The 19,930-nt window shown below is 55.6% G+C and overlaps 1 protein-coding gene across 1 annotated transcript; it reads right to left on the reverse strand.

Annotated features, from left to right (window-relative positions):
- Positions 1-2,540: 2,540 nt before the first annotated feature.
- LOC119110075 (uncharacterized) lies at positions 2,541-17,065 on the reverse strand. The gene is made up of 9 exons (XM_037233818.1): positions 17,044-17,065; positions 16,143-16,325; positions 7,433-7,573; positions 6,806-6,862; positions 6,399-6,478; positions 3,933-4,220; positions 3,020-3,220; positions 2,800-2,943; positions 2,541-2,645 (listed from the first exon to the last, which is right to left on the reverse strand). Exons 1-9 carry the CDS (start codon positions 17,063-17,065, stop codon positions 2,541-2,543), a joined length of 1,221 nt encoding a protein of 406 aa, XP_037089713.1.
- Between the last annotated feature and the right edge of the window lie 2,865 nt (positions 17,066-19,930).

Below are 19,930 nucleotides of genomic sequence, written 5' to 3' on the forward strand. Positions count from 1 at the left end.
CACCGTGGTCCAGCGGCTGGGGCGGCGTTTGTATTCTTTGGGACTGTATGTGACCTATGGCGCTGTGCCGGCATCAGCCGTGGCTGGTTGGTGGATAGCATACCGTCTTTACGCGACAATGACCAGTGCACTCGTCAAGGGAGGCAAAACGAGCAGCGCGATGCATTCGGGATAACATGTGTACGCATTCCTGGTGAGTGAAGGGTAAACTGGCTCGCTTCCATCCCGAGCTCCGAAATCTTCGACCTGACATTGGCGCCAGACTGGTTTTAGGGAGCTGTGCTGATCTGGGGAAGTTCTGATCATTGCATAATTGATGAGGGTGGGAAAGCCACGAGCCATCTTCGGCGAATTGTTCCGGCTCCGGAGGCGTTTTCGCGGAAGATCAGTATTCCTGGCCGTTGCCGAAACGTGCTCGCCTCAAATATCCATGGACAGGTGAGGTCGCTTGCCAGCTCTTGCGGCATAACTCGTGACAGGGCTCTCGCCATGTTACAGAATATCTCGTAGATCGTTGTGTAGCGCTTTTGGATCTGGGTATTGGGTAATGGCGACTCAAGCACGCAACATGTTAACGAGAGGCAAAGAGGTCCTCCGGTGCTTGCTGGCTATGTTCTTCTACTCTCGATTTTTACTCCTTCTTCACTGACCGTTGCGCCTTATTCAGTTTCCGGTCCTAGTCTGTTTTCGCCTGCGACTCAGGCGTGTTTCGTGGGCGTTTCGTAGGCTTTTTCCGGTGCGAAGTACGGATTTCCATCCTGCAATGATGATAATGGCTTCGGCAGCGCGGACTTCCGTCGTACAATGGTGATAATGGCCTCAACGGCCCAAATTCCATCGTACTATAGTGATGATGGCCTCAACGGCCCAATTTCCTTCGTACGATGGTGATGATGGCCTCAACGGCCCCAATTCCATCGTACAATGATGATGATGGTCTCAACGGCCCAAAGTCCATGGTACAGTAGTGATGATGGCATCAACGGCCCAAATTCCATCGTACAATGGCGACCAGGACTTCGTGAAAACTGATAGACCTTCGCTGAATATGCTGTTCCCCACCGTAATCGACCGTAATCCTGTCACAAACCACTAGGAAAAGGTTGTAAATTATGAAATGTCACCTTAAGAAACGTCAGGACAGGTGGTCGCTCGTCGAACACCGTTTCCGAAGCTATGCGACCAGTTTTAACGGGCTGGACACTTCCGTTGCCATTACACGGTTTGTAGACTTGTCAGGCATTTTGCTTTGCTCGTGACTCTTTGGTCGGACGAAATATGTCTGCTTATTGTTAAAAATGGCTATGACGAGGTCTTTTAATGGCCTTTTCAGTTTTCGTCCGATTGACCGATAAGATCCTGAGATGACAGTGGGTCGAAAGCAGACCCGTGGGTGGCCAAGTGCACAAGACGTCGTTGGGCTAGTGCAAACCGTCAGTGCTATGCAATCATCGAGTTTTCAACAACCAGTTCGGTGTGCATCAGCAACAGGGGGACGGCAACATACCCGGGCTACCGTCATTCATCCCGAAGTCACCAATGCCCACTCAGAAGGAGAGCGTCAGCCGTCAAATCTTGTCAGAGCCACATAACGCATGTCAGAGCGCAAGGCATAACCGACATTCCGTGAGAAATTGTACACTTTCTGCACGCATTGGTGTTGGCCAATACGCCGCAATCACAATGTCTACTATTGCAAGCTTGCAAGCTTTTAAGCACCGTTTCGATTGCGCATTTTGTGGGTACGTTATATTCAATTCAATGCTGCTCTTGTCGAGCTGGATAGACCTCCAGGAGCAATAAATGAAGCCACATCACCGTAATCAGACTTGCCCCCTATGGATCCACTATCGATGGCTTATAATTATTTTGAGCCGTTGGAATTCGTTAAACGTTTGGGAAAGACGCAAACTGTATTGACGCAGACTCTATGTCATTAATCGATGATGAAGACGTAAATGATGCCTGGACGTTGGCAGTTCTGCACGATAAATGATCCGCATAACCAACTTGTTTATTCCTCTCAAAGAAGCTCCAACTGAGTATGAAAATCCTTGGAGTTAGCTGTCGTCGAAAATGCTATTTTAGGATTTCGCCGACCATTCCATAGCTTTTTAAGTACAGTTGAAATGACACTGTGGACTCCGAACACCATGGGAAACGTAGATCAAGACATTGTTTGTTTCATTACTTCCGAATAAACTTTGCCTGCAAAATATGTAAACATATGCCACACTTTGCCATTTATTGTAGCACCAGTACAAAATGCTCAGAAATAATCTTACAATTACATGAGAATGAACGGTTCAGGTAGAAATGCAAGGTGGCAAATCGAATGCGCGAAAGTACACTATGTACGCTGACGTCCACACTCGTAACACCAATGTCCCGTGAACAAACACCGACGCGACCGTTCGGCTTCACATCACTACTCAAAGTCGTTGGGTGATGCTGGCTGGGCCGGCCGCGGGCGCGTGCGGGGTGAAAGCCCGCGACCGGCGACAATGTCTGGATCACAACGCGCCCGCGCGCGCGACGTCTCACACGGACACCTTCTTCACCGTTTTCTTCAGCGTGTCCAGCTTCTCGGAGAGCGAGGCCTTGCTGAGGTCGGGCACGGACGTCTTCAGCGGGGAGGTGGTGAACTTGTTGGGGCGCGGGCGTGGGGCGGCCGCGAGCCGCCCGAGATGAAGTTGCCCAGCTTGCGGCCCACGTCCGAAGACTGAGAACTTGCGCGCGGGCGCCCCGGCTGCGGTGTGTGGAGGCCGGAAGCCTGCCGAGCCGGCCGACGAGGCCGACGAGGTGGCGCCGGAGCAGACGCTCTCGCCGTCGCTGGTGCGAGCCCTCGCTGTCCCGCGCCGCCGCAGCCGTCGCCGCCGTCGCCGGGCGCAGCTCCACCGGCGACACGATGTCCACCAGCTGGGTCTCGCCATGGGTGGGCAGCTGGAGGCGGCCGCGCGGCCGGCGCCGGCGCAGGCTGCCGACGCCCGCCTCGGCGCCCGCCGCCGGCCGCCTGCGCCTGGCCGCGGCCGGCGCGTGGCAGGCTGGAGAAGGCGCTTCGCAGCGCATCCATGCCCGAGCGGCGCCGCTTCAGCGCCAGACACTGCCGGATCACGGTGTGGAAGAGCGCGCTGATCTCCTCGGACGAGTCAGAGGCGCTCACCTCCTCGCGCTGGCAGCCCAGCCGGAGCGCCGTCTCCAGGGCTAGCGTCGAGTCCACCTGCGGCAGAAGCGTCCACCGTCAGGCCGTGGCACGGCCGGCTACGCCAGACGCCTGCGTAAACAGAGCTGTGTTGGGGAAGCTTCAGGCTGAGGTGTACTGCTTAGGATTATTTACCAGTCTTGTTTAGGTTACGAAGCCTACGTGCAAAGTTTGAATCTGAAGAAATATGATGTTGGGATACTGTGGGCAATATTTGTCTATCATACGCTGAGATGAATGAAAGCTGAGGCGATGCCTAGATCACGGTTTTCCTCGGATCTCGCTGAAGTCATTACCAACGCCATAATCATCAGATCTTGAGAAAGTCAGTGTCAAAACAGTCTCGCTCACGTCAAACGAAACTGTTTCGTGAAGCGGCACCAAGGTCAGCAAGCTATCGGGGCTGCAACAAATAACGATGAGACTTAAAACCATGAATTTTCAAAAAAATCTGCACACACAAGTAATGCGAGATCAGCGGATTCGAGCACCAGTCTGTATTGACCGCTGCATTAGTTTCTCGTTGATGAGCGGGCATTCCAGTGACGGATTGCCCGGGACTCCAGAGTCCAGCGGCCCGCCAAGCAGCCGTGCAATGCGGCACAGCATCTTCCCCAGTCCGCGGGCGTCATTTCTCCCCGACGCCGCTGCCCCATGGCTGCCACCGCTGCGGCGTGATGACGTCACAGCCCCGACACGAGCCGCTGCCGTGTCGACCCCGCGCGCTGACCTTGGTCAGGTGGATGAGGTCGGTTTTGTTGCCGACTAGGATGGTGGGCGCGGTCGGCTCGCCGGTGTCCCCGCTGGCAGGCCGCTGCGGCGTGGCCGCCCTCTTGCGGCGGCCGGCCGGGCTCTTGGAGCCGTCGCGGACCGGGGCCGTGCGTAGGCCGGCGCCCGTCCGGCGAAGCTCCTCCAGCAGGTGGCGCGCGTGCTCGAACGAGTCGGGCTCGGTCACCGCGTACACGAGCAGGAAGCCCTCGGCCCAGCTGCGGATGTTGTTGTGCACCAGTGCGCCGCTCTGCAATGGCAGAAAGCTGGGTGACGTCACAGCGCAAAGGTCACCGGGTCGTGTCGCACCGAATCCCACGGTCTTCTGTAATGCACTGCTGTAGATGGGGAAAACCTGCCTCACGCGTGATGTCACGGTACGCACACTGCATAAATCAGATCATAGCGGTTAAGTGTTTCGTGCGGCTGGCACTTTCACCGCTTTGACGCGGAAACGAAAACAAAATGCTGTGCCAGCGAGCAGCGCCAAAAGTGCTAGGATGTGAACCCTAGCCACGAGTCCCAGCATATGCGTCACTAATTTAGTGGCACTTAAGCATCAAGGGTCGTGACGAGAGGCGATCCGGACCTTCGGAGAGCCCACGGTGCCGGAATCTGGCACAGTTCTGTGAAGCGGCTCCGCGCCCGGCGCCAGCGCGACCGCTCGCTGCCTCGAGTCCGCGGTCTGTGGGGCGTGCCGTTGCCCGGGTCGCGTGGCGCCGCCACGGGGCATCGGCCAAACGGGGCCGGGCGGAGTCGTCGCCCCGTCTGGCGCGCTCGTCAGTGTCGTCCCGGTGACCCGGCGGGCCCCGGCGCCGGTGACGGGGCGGGGAGCTGGGGCCGACGCCGACGCCGGCCGGAGCTGGCAGCCGCCCGGACAGCGGCCGTCAGCGCGGCGCGCTGGAAAACAGCTCGGCCCGGCGCCACCAGCCGCCGACGGCGCCGCCAACACGGTCCGCTGCACCGACTCGGCGCCCCGTGTTTGGGTGCCTGTTCCGATGGAAACGAACCAAGGACTCCCCGGGGCCGACTCAGAGGCGTTTCCCGCGCGCAGTTTCTGACTTCAGTGTCATATCCCTCATGGTCTTGTGGCTGGCATAACTAGCGAGAGCTACCCGGAAGGCGTCATATCCTAGGGTAGCAGATGCTGGTGCAGCGTTAGGCAACAATCATGCCAGTGCGCTTATAGCCTACTAACATAACACCACTGTTGCAGTAAATTGTCTCTATGTGACTCAGGCGTCCACCCGGTGCCCCACATTGTCGAGCGCATGTGTTCTGGCAGGGCGCACCAGCTGCCCGCCGCTCGAGCGGAACAGTCTGACCTCTCACCGCGCTGGCCCCCTGCCGCGACTGCCAGGTGGCTGCTATCAGATCTGGCCGTGTCATTTGGACCCGTTTGTGCCGTGGCAACTCACGCGTTATGCTGGATAATATTTGTGAGACTTCTCACCTCCCAGACGGCGCGCCCCAGTTCTGTGTTTTCCCTGGGTGGGTGTCGAAAAAGCCAGAGCAGGCAGATCTACTGAAAAGCGTTTACTCCCGCCGCCAAAATTAGTCCTTATCGCTCACCGCCGGGCCTATACCTGTCGTGTTAGTCCAGTTTCTTGAGTTTACAACAAACACCGCATCCATCAGCAGAACGTAGTGCCGCCATAAATACATGGCCGTCTAGCGCTCAAATAACGCGATAATGAAAATACTGGCAGATGACAAGATAGGATTATTGATGAGTCCGCGAAGAGACGACGGTTGCTCATGAATCGTGACCCCAAGCCCATGGCGCAAGATACGGCGTCCCATGCTGCCACCTTTCTGGAAGACCAATGTGGTGGGGCGAAGCCGACTGCCAGTCCACGAAGCGCCAACAGGATGCATTAAATAATCTCTGGGATGGATGCTGGGGCTGGCCGGCCCTCTTCCTAGAACGGTGTCAGGAGCCGACAATCAGCCCGCGTCAGTACCAGTCAGGAGGGAGATGGACCATGACTCACCGGGGCTGCAGCTGCTCACAGACTCAGCGAGGTAGGAGTGGGCGAGGCAAAGGCCGCCGTCGGCAGCTAGGCTGTTGTTCAGCGCAGCAGCACACGGCCCGGGTCATGCATTTGTAATCAGGCTTGATTTTTCCGTGGAAGTTGCAAGCATGGAATCGTCTAAGGGACATCGTCAGGATCACCGGTTGGCGTGTCGTTTATACTCAGAGCACGGGCTTTTTTACCTAGGATGTTGCGTTCCACGACGTCGCCACCAGGCAACATCACATGGACCGGACGTCTGGGCGACAATACCTGAACACTGGTGTCTCTGCCGGGGCTGCTTCTAAAATGGTGTCCTGACGATTACTGCGTCTGGACTAATGGGTCTGGGAGTATGTCTAGTCTACGCTGAATGTATTCACCAGGACGCGTGTTCTGGGCTCCCACATTACCTGGACTGAAGTTGAGACATCGATGATGTCCACTTTTATCGTTGATCCATCCAGCTTGATCACCTGATGGTACATCATATCTGCAACGCAGGGAGGCCGCCGTCACATTTGATAATAATTGCATATCCCTTCCCAGAACGAAAGCTATCATCGCTTTTCCTTTGGTAGCTCATGTTAATACTTTGGCTCACAAGTTACGGGAGCAGTTGCCGTTGGCTTGAAACACCTCCATTATCCAAGGCAACCAATGTTCACACAACGCACTACCAGTTTAACGACTAATGCAACAGGGGTGCCATTGCAAGTAGTAAGCAGTTGGCAGCAGGCACACTGCTATCGAGCCATGCCGCGTTGATTGACATGTGATCGAAGGCCGAGGCGCCCCTGGATCGGCGTCACTGTCTCACCTGTGTTTGACTTGTACTCGCCGATAAACCGATGCGTCAGATAACGAACCGTGATGGCTGCAAGTTGAAACAACACCGTTACCAAGGCACACCAGCTCCGAGACCGGCACAAGCCAATGCCGCAATACGCTACATGGGTCAAGAGCTCAGAACACGATATGAAATATCTATAAGTGGTGTCGTATATCCTGACATGGCGAACGCAGGTACAAGTGCCCTTAAAGCCGCCCATTGTAATCTACGACGCCGCTGGGCTCTGTTGTAGGACAAATGCACCTGAATGCAGTGTTACCACATTTGATGTTATGTAAGTGTACCGTTACCGCCATGTACACACCGGTGAAAGACCACACGCGACCAACGACTGTGCTCCCTTAGCCATTCACAAAACAAATTCCGGACCGTTTCCCCTCCCTCCCTCGATTCGGTCCTCACGCGCTCCAGCGAGGCGTGCGCCGGTGCGCCGGCACACCGATACACCGGTACGCCGGTACGCCGGCACATCGGTGCGCCGGTACGCCGGTACGCCGGTACGCCGGTACGCCGGTACGCCGGTACGCCGGTACGCCAGTGCGCCGGTACGCCAGTACGCCGATACGCCGGTACGCTGGTCCGCTGACCCCTCACCTGACTTGCCGACGCCCTGCATGCCGAGCACGGCTATGCGCACCGTCTCGTCGGCGGCGCCGAGCTCGGCCAGCGTGTCCAGGTCGGGGCACATGTCCACCGTGGGCGGCGGCCGCATCACGCCACGCACAGGACTGCCGCCTGAAACACAGCAGGCCGGCCTTCTGAGGGCAGGGTCCGACCGGAGCGGGCTATTTCAGACGGAGGCGGGCTGGGTACGACAGGAGTGGGCCTTCTAAGACGGAGGCGGGCCGGCTCGACGCGAGCGGGCCAGGTTAGACGGAGGCGGGCAGGGTCTGACGGGAGCTGGCCAGGTCAGACGGAGGCGGACAGGGTCCGACGGGAGCGGGCTAGGTCAGACGGAGGCGGGCTGGGTACGACGGGAGCGGGCTAGGTCAGACGGAGGCGGGCTGGGTCCGACGGGAGCGGGCTAGGTCAGACGGAGGCGGGCTGGGTCCGACGGGAGCGGGCTAGGTCAGACGGAGGCGGGCTGGGTACGACGGAGGCGGGCTAGGTCAGACGGAGGCGGGCTGGGTACGACGGAGGCAGGACTTCTAAAACGGGGGCGGACCGGCTCGACGGTGCGGACTGGCTCGGACGGAGGCGGACAGCAAGAGCGACGTAAAGAACGTCTCTCAAAATAAACAATACCACGGTGGACGGAAAAGCATAAATGAATATTCATTAGTTACCGGACACACAAACCATTTGGTCTTGTTATTGTAGCGAGATGCATCAAAATGCATGAGTTTTGAGCTGCAAAGGAACTATATCTGTTTTTCCCGTGTGCATTTAAGTAAACCAAACACGGTATGGCAGCTTATCATGTTTTTTTAACGCAACACACGTCACCACGCGTGCTTTTATGGAGCACGCCAAGAACGCAGTAGAACCACCTGGCGCAAGACGGCTATGAAGATTGTTTAAAATTATCCACAACACGTCCAGAAAGATAGTACATATTCATGAGAAATGAATGACAGCAACGAAGTAAATCAAATAAATCAAACATGATGAAAACCGATAAGAAATGCAATAGTTCACGGCCACGCAAGGGACTGCTAAATAGATCACTCAGATGCTGTTCATGATTTGTGGGCCGTTCCCGGCGCCACACAGCGTGTACAACTGCCAACAGAGTGGCCGCCATTCCGCCAGTCACGCAGCACCGGCTCCGGGGCCGGGCAAGGTCAGTCCTCGGCAGGCTTTTCCAGCTGGAGCGGCGCGCAGTGCAGTCCTGAGGCGCCCGAGGCGTAGTTGGGCGCGGGGTCACTCAGAATCCACCGGATGCAGCGCGACCGACCGGCGCCTCTGAAGGAGCGGCGCCGGCGCTGAGCTGGCTCCAAGCCATAACCCTTGCCCTTCCCTTCCCTGCCCTGCCCTCCCACGCCACCAGCCGGCACGTCGATCGGACACTCGGATTTTTGGAGCAGGGCAGGCAGCAGGCATTAGTGGCTGGGGCAGAGCCGGCCGGCCGGCACCGGCCTGTAGCGGCTGCCGGGTTATGAAGGGACGCTCGCGCGGGCTCGCGGTCGCGTAACCGGGAAGCACGCAGGAAGCGGCAGCTGCACGATACCTCATAAAACCTCCCACCTGCTCCCTATCATCTGAACAAGGCCTTCAAAGTAGCTATATATGAAGAAAGCAGCTCCTTGAGTTGTGCTTCTTGGAAATGGTCATCAGAAGGTGGTGGCATTGTCCTGCGTTTTGCTACCATCAAGTTAGATCTATTGAGGGAATTGATGAGCCATTTACTGTGGGGCGTTCGAAGCCCCTTTCAATTTTGGACTAGAACGCCGGATCAAGTGAAGCCAGTAAACTAAAATTTTTGACACAATTCAACACATGCTCAACATATCCTGCATACAAAATTAATTCTGAGTCATCCTAGGTACAATCGAAGTACCGTACTAAAATTTATCGAAAGTGGATGATCTTTAGTCTTCAAGTCTGGTGTTAACGCTTACTGCTTTCAGCCGGCAACAGCCTTATCATTTATGGCACGAGTCATGAAACCACAGTTGTGTGTTTAACTGTCATATCATTTAAGCATACCTGCAATGACGTCATAACTTGAGCCTTTTAACAAAATAGGTTTCTGATATTGTTCCATACTTTTGTATGCCGTCTTTAAATCTCATATTGCTCATGAGTGACTTTTCGTGTGAACAGTCAGCAACTTAACGCGTATCATCCTAAAACCCATCTCAAGTTAGATCGCCTCTGAAAAGCATCAGGCAACCAATTACTGAAAGTGTGACTTACTTTTGAATTTTTTAATTTCAATGTAAGAGCCATCTGAGGTCACGCTACGTTATACTCAATGCGGTAACCGTACAGTGCAGACATTACGTGGAGGCAGTTTACGAGCCTAAAATAAATTGGTCCCGAGACACATAATGTTTCGCACTGAGGCCAAAGCTATACTGAACTCTTCGGTCAGCATAATTTAGGGGGTCAGTGCACGCATTTTGAAGGATAACCAGCATATTTGATGGTCAATGGATGACTCTATATCAACCATGCTAAACATTTAAAGGCGAGCCTGGTTAGGTACAACGGCGTTCAAACTTTTAGATGACTTGACCTGAAATTGTAAGCACGTAAGTAATTGACACATAGCGTACACAACTGTTCGTCTTTATAGAAAAGGAATCCTGACTAGATGCCATTCTGAGTGAATGGTCCACCTAATCTCGATCTCTCCGTGCATCGAAATTGATCCGCAATTTTGGACAACTTTCAATGCAATTATAGTCACGTGGCCTGTGACGTCACCAGTGGCCTGCAGCTTAATAAAATCATGTGTTATTACGTGTTTGAGTAGGAGTTACTTGTTACTAACAATACTTAGTATGTGTTGTCACCCCTATCAGTGGATTGATTCGCGATGTGACTTAAATGAGGCATTAAGAACTGCCTCTGTGCCCCCTCCCCCTCTAAAGAGAAGGGCGGCGAATACCGAAAAGCAGCCCGTTTCTCTTCTCTTGGGTGCAGAAGCATGATGCGCGGATAACGACACGGGGTATCTTAACAAGTACTGGGGAGTGTTATCATAAGTGTCACGAGAACTAGTTTGACATTATAACGAACGATATCATTGCTAAAATGCACAATGTCCGCTCAACCATGACGGGAATACCTAAGCGGTTTACCATAGGACAGAGTCTTGGCGGCTGCTGCCGGGAGGCTCATCTTCCGGTACAGTGTCCCGCGGCGCCGTGCCCGGACGCCGGCGGGCTGCTGTGCCGATCACGCGTCTCCCGAACGCGGGAGTCGGCCCCGTCAGTCGGGCGTTTTGCGCAGCTCGTCCCGCTGTCGGCTCGCTGCTGGCGACCTTCCGCAGCCGGCGCCGCCATCAGTTTGGCAGCTGTCGACACGTACGACGGACAGCGCCCGCCGTCGAGCTGGCAGAGGCGCAGCCGCCGGGGGCCGCTCCACGGCCACGACGCGTCGGCCCGCTGCGCCCGGCCCCAGGAAAGTTCGGGTAGGCCCGTTGCGCCCGGCCCCAGGGAAGTTCGGGTAGGCCCGTTGCGCCCGGCCCCAGGAAAGTTCGGGTAGGCCCGTTGCGCCCGGCCCCAGGGAAGTTCGGGTAGGCCCGTTGCGCCCGGCCTCAGGGAAGCTCGGCATAGGCCCGCCGCGCCCGGCCCTAGGGAAGCTCAAACCGACCCTGTGTCGGTCTGTGCTCCGGGTCCGTACACATACGCAGGAAATTCGTAGTCGAGCGACAGGCCGACTCTGGCCTCTGTTTGTGGTATGGTGAAGCGCCGAACATGACTTTCGCTTACGGTTTTATGGGCATGGCGTTGAATAGCTCCTCACGTCTGGTGCTTGCACCCTGAAAGCGTCCAATGAATGCTGGTGTATATTCAATTTGTAAATTTTCCTGACTAGCCGCCACTTCAGTTATAACAGCCACGAATGATTGCACAGCTGCTTTCCAAAATTATGGAAAGTACTTACAATACTTCTGATTCTGGCCACACTCAATAGCAATACTCTAATTGAATTGATGATATCCTCATGTGTCAGCTGCATATTAAAGATGCGTTTCTATATCTGCCTATAGGCTACACTAGCTAGGCAGGAGAATACAGACCTAGAGCGAGGGAGTGGCGCGAAGAGCGAGCCAAAGCAATGGTTCTCTTCTTGTTTGTGCACATGGCGATAAAACAACCTTCGGTTTACCAGGCACCACTTCTAATCACCTGTTTGTTTTTCTCCCAAGCTACGTACACATACACACACACAGAAGCCAACAGAACCGGGCTTATCCGGCCTCCGTGGCCAGGTGTCTATTAGCACAGAACGTGAGGTCTCAGTGTCAGTGAGCCCACTGAATGGGATGTTGTGTAAATTGTAAACACCCTGAAAAGTATGCCACCCCAGTTTACCGCAGACCTTCTGCATGTTTGTTTGACCTTGCGGGGCTGGAACTTGCGCTCCTTAAAAACGCTGTCTAGCTCTCCATGAAAAAACCGCCCCATCGGCCAACCCGCGAGCAGACTCGGCCTGCGGTGGTATGCTGTGCCGCAGTGCCGCCAAGCCGTGCGGCACATCCGTGCGTGTCCCGATGAGCCCCATCCCGTCCGGCCTCGCTGCCGCGGCGGCTCGGGGCGGGCCGCGTCGGGCGGCGGTCGGGACCGGGAGACGGCACCGGTCCGTCTGCTCCGTCCGTTCCGCTCTGAATCTGCGCGTGTCGCGCGGTGTCGCGCGGCCAGAAATAGCCCGCCGCGCCGGAGGCCGCCGCCGATCGCGGGCATTCTCGAGGCGGACGCCGATGGGCGCCTCGCCGCCGAGGGATGCGGTGGCAGCCGAGAGGAGCAGGCGCAGGCGCTACGGCTGGGTTACAGTGCTCGCCAACATCACAACGCCTTCGAGGCGGCCTGCAGGTTGACCTTCGAGGTCCTGGGGGCCGCCGGAAGCGAGCGAGTTCGTCGGCTGCAGTGGTGCCATGCCGTCGCTCCACGTGCCAAGTCCGCCAGGCTGTCGGTCTGGGTGGCGCTGGCGCTAGAGCGTCCTCCGGATGACACAGGCCGCTGACTGAGACGCCGTCAGCGCGCAGCACAGTGACACGCTCTTGTGACTCACTTGTTAGCTGCCTTCTGGCGGGCTGGATAAACACAGCTGCCAGAGGGGGCACCTGCTGGGAGCCCGCGGACGGACGAGACGGGCACACGCGGGCGTCGCGAACAAAGTGCCGTTTTCTTCGTGTGGATGCGAGTATAGGGGCAGGTTTGGCCACGGGACATACATCCGTCGCGGTAAGAACAAAGGAGGCCGTGGGTGGCAGCCACGACCGCAGCATTGGAGTATGGCTAGGGGAAAAGCCGAGTGCATGAGGACGGGTCCTTACAGCTGGCACTCGGTGGAAGGTCAATGTCGGGGTGGTCCTCGTTACCAGGCTGGCAATTAAAGCAGGCTGTTCCGGGTTAGCCGAGCAAGGTCGTCTGGCTGGCGGAGAGGCGGCTGCTGCTCAGCGTCGCTTTGAGCTAGTGTTTGTTCACATAAATCCCCGCAGACCTTGGGCCTCTGCAGCCAAGGTTCCCTCTTATATAATCTCAAAATCCACACTGATAGCACTATGGAAAGTGTGAACATATCGGAACTTTGAGTTAGAGCTGCGGTACGAGGAGTCACAAACCTATAGTTAAAATACAAGAAAGACAATGAAACCCTCATGACATTTGAAATAGCAGTGCGTTGAACGCTTGAGTGCAGTTTTGCAGTCTTCCAGGTTAGGTTAGGCATCGCGCCAGTTGACCCGCAAATTCAGCCTATTTCGTTTCGGCCAGTCCCATACAAAAAGGAGCGAAACGCAAGGCAGCCGTTCTTAGCTCGACCGCCCTTCAGCATCCAATGGGTTTCCATTGTCCTTGCGCTCTGACATCAGCGTCTTGACCTCGTTTACTGACTCACGTACATCATGTCTGCCTGTGCGTGAACTGTAGTGTCTTTCATCTGTTCGTGAGAGTGCCTAACAAGGTTCACGAATGGATCACAGCCTGGAAGAACACCAGCGGACCTGCCAATGGGTAGTGAGCGAAGAATTAATCGGCGTTTTCCAGGCCGATATTGCTGGCGCAACCACCCCCTGCCAGGGCACCTCTGGTCCGGTTACCTCTGGTCCGGTCGCCCCAGCCCGGACACCCCTGGCCCGAACACCTCTGGTCCGAACACCTCCGGTCCGGACACCTCCGGTCCGGACACCTCCGGGCCGGACACCTCCGGTCCGGACACCTCCGGTCCAGACACCACCGGCCGGACACCTCCGGTCCAGACACCTCTGGGCCGGACACCTCCGGTCCGGACACCTCCGGGCCGGTTACCGCTGGTGCGGTCAGCACGCCGCCGGCCGCCGACATTCCTGCGTAGTCAGCAGAGCGGCCGTGTCGGCGGCGCCATCCGGCACGTCCGGCTGTCAGCGGCGCCGCCTCCGCGCGCCACGACCCCGATCAGGCGCGACCGATGGCGGCGCCCCCGGCGCCGAGATGGCCGGCGCCAGCGGCCCGGCAGCCGGCCAGCGGCCGCCCGGAAACGGTGACGTCACCGCCCGCCGAGCTCGGCTGACACGGATACCGTTCAGGTTCGCTGTGCCCGGACCCGCTCCAAGACACCACACCCGGTCGTGCGACTGGTGCGAAATGATTTGTCCCGGTAATTTGATTCTGGCTCTTAGCCACACCACGCGGCATGCGGTGGCAGGCAGTGTGATGTCATGCATCGGCTGTGCCAAGCTGTACGGTCGTGCACCTGACCGATGCACCCTGCCGCGAACCACCCCAGCGCTCTGGAAGGAAGGCGTGCCCTCTGCGTAGCACCTCGCAGAATCTGGAGAACAAGATCATTTCGGCGAAGTGATGCTTGGACTAGCCGCATTAACATCACATTTCCACAAAGTGTTGCGCCTGCCTGCTTTGAATACGTTACAAACTGCCAGGCGCTACCCTGCCAAGCCAGGTGATGGTCAAACGTAACGTGGCCAATTATAAAGAAAAGCTGGAATAGGTCATCTTCATTGTTGGCAACGTTGTGCTCAGGAAACAGGCAACTGGCGGAAACTTTCGTCAGGGTGCGAGGATAAGTGCCAATATTCACCGAATCCTCCGACTTTGGACAGAACCAATACAGAACAACTCAGCATCTAGTCTGAACTTGTTTTAGATCCACGAGGAGGATATTGCTCACTTGCTTCCTTCGCCATGATTACGCCCCTGTCTGGAATCCAGAAAAAGGTGCATGCATGCATAATAAAATGGTTTTAGTTGAGGGGCAGAGTTACGTAGCGCTTGGAAGCAAAACGCTCTTGGGTTCCACTTCTTACCGAAAGACCAATGCTAAATGTCCCTTAAATGTTGGTGGGCCAAATGCAAGGTTTTACGAACCTTGGGGTCGGGTGATGCACCCTGCTCTCCCCGAGTTTCCATGTCGTCAGAGCCGGGCATTTATGTTCTCGAGGGACTTCGTAAAATCAGATGTGTTGAATATACCGAGGTGCAGGTTTCCGAATCAAAAGCTGATGACGAAGCCTATCGTAAGGAAATGCTGCTTTAAAATTGTCAACCATATTCCGCAACGGTGGAAGCGGCCGATCGGAACTGGGGAGAAAAGGCAGAGTTGTTCCCATCTCTGGAAATGTCGAACATTAACTTTGTGTTTAATATCAGCGTAGTGAAGTCAAATATTAATAACGAGTCGAGAATAGAGGTGTTTCGAGGGGAATGGAAGGGAGCGAAGACCAGATGACCCTTAAACGTGACATCAATGTTTGTCTTTGTGTTTTGGTGTCCGCTCTGGTAATTCGGGTCTGACATTGAATGGAACGAAGTAAACATGGAGAGCGAGCAAGATGCATACCTCAATAGGGGTAAAAATTTCCAGCAGCGTTCATCTCCCTATTGCCGTGTGTTGCCATGTATGGTAAATATGCTGCGTACCCACACATCCTTAAAACCTTGCCCTTTCATCACATTCCGCTCATTGAAAAGGAATGTGCCGTTTCTAGGATTTCGGGAGAGCATTCACACACAAGGAGTGGTGGTCTACTGAACATCGACACAGCAACCACCCCATAGCCAATAACTCTTACTACAAGAACAGGCAGCCTCGCTTTACACCCAATTCGGGTAACAAATTTGGGAATGTTAACTAAGACTGCTTATTCCCGTTATGCGGTTGGATGGCAAGGTGGCATGTTTCCTGATGAACAAAAGTTTTATCCATTCCCATGGTATGCACCAGAAGAACAGCTAGAACGATACAAATAATCCAAAATGCAGTATGATTCATGTCTACAAGCTTTTGATATTTTGCAACGCAGATTCCAATCAATGGACGTCGAAAAAACCCGTCTCGTTCCAAATTTTCTAAGCATTGAGCGATCCCCCTCCGAAAATATCTAATTTTGATCTGTTGTCAAAAGTCGTTGAAGCATCATCGACATCAGTGATCCTTAAATGTGTGATACCAAATTGTGCTTTTTCGCGCGTGTGATAAAGGGCTTGGTTGACTTCGGCTGACGACTAATTCCAAAGTTGTTCGAGATACCACAGCTCCACCAAACTGCGTGACTCCGCACACATGCGCGGGTGTGGTCGTGGTACCGCAGCCTCTGTGGCATCTCGGAGTGATCCGCGCCGGCTGGTGCCCGGTCACCGGAGCCACGGCCGCGGCCGTCCCCACCGAACACCGTCCGGCTGTCTGCGCTTACCTTTCCTGAGGATGCTGTCCTTGCGGAGGACCAGCTCGGCCGGGGCGCCGTGCGCAGCGAGCGGCCCCGCCACCGTCTCCAGCTTCGTCGCCTGACCCAGCTCGGGGCTCCCACTGCTCGCGCACCTGCACGCGAGCTGTGCGCGCCGCGTGGAAGGCGGTCCGCCACAGGTCCGACCACCAACTGGCGGCCAGCGCCGCCGTCCGCCGCTGGCCCCCGAGCTGTGACGTCACCCTGGCAGGGCGGCGGCGGGGGGGGGGGGGGGGCGTGAGGGAGGAGCGTTCTGTCCACCGCCGGCGCCGGCGTCGGTCGCCGCGGCTCGGTTAGCTGGGAGGAGATGGCAGTGGGGGCGCGGAGACACCTGCCGCGTGAACTCTGGCGTCATTAACCCCATTCTGAGTGTCGAGTTAGGTTAAGATGCGTGGCACATGGGAGTTATGAATCTTCCAACGTGCTAATGCTCTGTGCCCAGGGAGTCTCGTGCTGCCCCCACGCTTTAAAGCTTTAAGACGGGCGTCCCCATTCCCGCAATGCCACGCTTATGACTGTTCCGGCGCGTCAGGCAAACGTCAAGTCTCCCAATTTGTTTAAAAGAATATTAGGGCAATGTATTGTAGCGCCTTTTTGTATGAGTACCGACATGCTAGCGGCGACGAGAGATTGGTTGCTCGCTATTCATGTTTGAACGCAGGTCATGTAGTGTATCGATGTCCACCACCGCACGCGGCGTCAGCTGAGTAGTGACCCCACATTCTGGCTACTCATGGCGCCACGATAGCTAGGTATTTTGAGAAATCACGTCAACTCAGTTTGTCAGTCTCTGTGCGCATTTGGGTTGCCGCTAACTCATGAGCTGCCACTGTCTTTGTGGACAATGCTGCAATGTCATCAACAAAAATACCCGCATTCTCAAAGAACCCCATCATTGAGCAAATGCATCACCTGGACAAAATACTACTCAAATACCACTCTGGTATTTGAGTAGTATTTTGTATGTATGTATTTTTATTTTATGTATGGATTTTATTTTATGAATTTCGTATATATGTATTTTTATCCGGTATTTGAGTAGTATTGAGTAGTATGGAGTCCATCTGGCCCAGACAAGCAAAACAAAACAAAACAAAAGAAAACAAAACGCTCACTGCAGTCTTTTCAGGGCCCACATTTTCACCAGGGGCGCGGACAGGATTTTCTTAAGCGGGGGGCGGGGACGGAACTAACAGAGAAAATTGTTAATGTTTTCTCGGCAACAATCCATGGTGAACAAAAATGAAGAGGGGAAGGGGAACGGGAGAAGGGCAGGTTCCTTGGCCACACCGCTGGTTATGACGTTTTGTTTACATCCTTTCTTCGGCCCTGCTCACGCTCAACACCGTCGACAGCCATAACATGCTGGCACCGCAGCTGTGCCGAGGAATTCGCACTCAAAGAAAGAGGCGGAGAGAGCTGCTTTCCACTACTACATAAAGGTGGGCTGAGAGGAATGTAAACATCCAGAGCCGTGTTCCAAGTACCATCCCTTTGCCCAGATTCCGACCTTCTGACTCAGCATGAGGCTGAAGTAGATGATCACGTAGGTTTGGGACAGTAACAGGGGAGGGAAGGGGAGACGACAAACTATTTTCATCGTGTTCCGAAACATAACTTGATAAAGGCAAATGCAAGATGCAAAACTCGAAGTGCAATGCAACGTAACGCTATACAAAACGAAATCCGTCATAAAAGGCATTATGCGGCTGCATCAGTCCCATCATAAACTGCATGATATGATGCAGTGAGACCGGCGATAATTCTCGACACCTGGTGGTTTGCCTGCCGCTGTTATCCAACGCATTGTAATCATGAGTTCCCCGATCCTTTTTACGAGCTTGGCATCCTTCCCGTGCATCTCCCTGCCACCTTGCTGTTGGAAGTGGCCACATCCTCTACAGACACTAGCTAACTGGCTGGTGGTGCCTGCTTTGTAGCAGTGCCATCTTCTCAGAAGACGCGACATTTGATAATGCCAGCGCGGTTGTAGCGACCTGAGTCGTAGAACTTGGCCACCCCGACCTTGGCTAGTGCTAGGCGTATCTTGTTAGGACCCTGGTGACTGGTTGCATGCATTTTTTACGCCACGTACATGAAAATATAACTTAAACACATCAAACCCCCGTTCTCGGCGCGTACAGGCATGAACATACATGCCTCGCGCAGAGCGTATACAATTTGTGTGGTGTGTGGCCTGTGTTCTAGCACATCTGACAGAAGGGTGGCGGCTGAGCCGGAGCCGACCGCAGCGGCTGCCGATCAGCGACCGCGGCGGCGAGCGGCTACCACGAGAGCCACACGCGCTCGTCTGCGGCCAGGTCACGCCGGACCAGCGCAGCGGCTGCCAGCGGTGCCCCGCGCCCTCCGGCCATCCGGCTGACTTCAGGTCACCCAAGACCACCGCAGCGGGTGCCAGCGGTGCCCTGTACCCTCCGGCCATCCGTCTACGGTCAGGTCACGCCTGACCACCGCAGTGGATGGCAGCGGTGTCCCGCGCCCTCCAGCCATCCGTCTGCGGTCAGGTCACGCCGGACCACCGCAGCGGATGGCAGCGGTGCCCCGCGCCCTCCAGCCGTCCGGCTGATCTCGGGTGACACAAGACCACCGCAGCGGGTGCCAGCTGTGCCCAACGCCCTCCAGCCACCCGGCTGGTCACCCAGCGGCTCGCTGTCGTTCGTACACGACCAGCGTCGGACGACGCGGTGCGGGACCGACACCATCAGCAGCGACGAGATGGCTCACCAGGCACTGCCAACAGACGCCGCTGGGATCAGAAGGACCAAAGCCGGGCGATCATGCCAACTGACTGCTGTCACGGCCCCTGCGGCGATCATCTAGGCACCTCCTGGGACGGCAGCTCTCCACCGAGGCGCTCCCAGGCGAGCAGGCACGCACTGGCCAGTGAGCAGCAGCCGTGGCACCCGCTGTGGCCCTGCCCTTGGCGACTGCAGCTGCAGGCCTGCGTCGGCCCGCCGGGACGACGCCGTGACGCCGCCTCATTCATGGCTGCTCGGCCGGTCACTCGCCGCTCGCCAAGTTTAAATGCGTAACACTGTTATTCTGGACGGATGAAAATAAACACCGCCGACGGGGTTTTGGCCGTGAAACCACAAATGACTTATAGAGGACATCTTCGTGGCTACCTGTAGCGTCACATTTCACAGAGCGCTGTGCTGCGCAAGAGCTGCTCGGGCAAGCAGATGCGACTCGGTTGTCTCATGAGAGGAACTGGGCTTGCTGAAAAATCGTTTTTGCATTCCATTTGTATAAGCATGCCGCAGAAAGAGGGCTGTTCTTGGTCCATGTATTATTCTCGCTTTTGTCAATGAATTTTATTTTCCCACTGCAGCAATTTGTTGCATAGTTTCGGCGTTACCATCAAAAGACTACGGCGGGTAACTACGGTAATGATCATGAGGTAGCGGTGCTCCAATACGACAGTGTTTTAGACTGGCGTTACGTCCCGAGCAAAGCGCAAAGGTCACGGTATTTGAGCTCCGGATTTGTTGAGATTAAAAGGCAGCGTCATGGAACTGAATCTTCTGCCCGTGCATGACGAAATGAATAAAAAAAGCTTTGGACGAATCCAAGCCCTTTAGGCGTTTTAGGCGGCTGGGGAGGCGAGCGGACTTCCAGACAGGAGTGTTACAGATTATCATACGAAAGGCAGCTGACCTCAGTGTGAGGCCAGGGCAGGCTTACCGTCGGCGTCACATCCTCTAGTGCACTTTTGTAGAAGCATAACTGTTGAGTTC

The sequence above is a fragment of the Pollicipes pollicipes genome, unplaced genomic scaffold (assembly GCF_011947565.3).
Source record: "Pollicipes pollicipes isolate AB1234 unplaced genomic scaffold, Ppol_2.1 Scaffold_7231;HRSCAF=8579_pilon_pilon_pilon, whole genome shotgun sequence".
Taxonomy (NCBI): domain Eukaryota; kingdom Metazoa; phylum Arthropoda; class Thecostraca; order Pollicipedomorpha; family Pollicipedidae; genus Pollicipes; species Pollicipes pollicipes.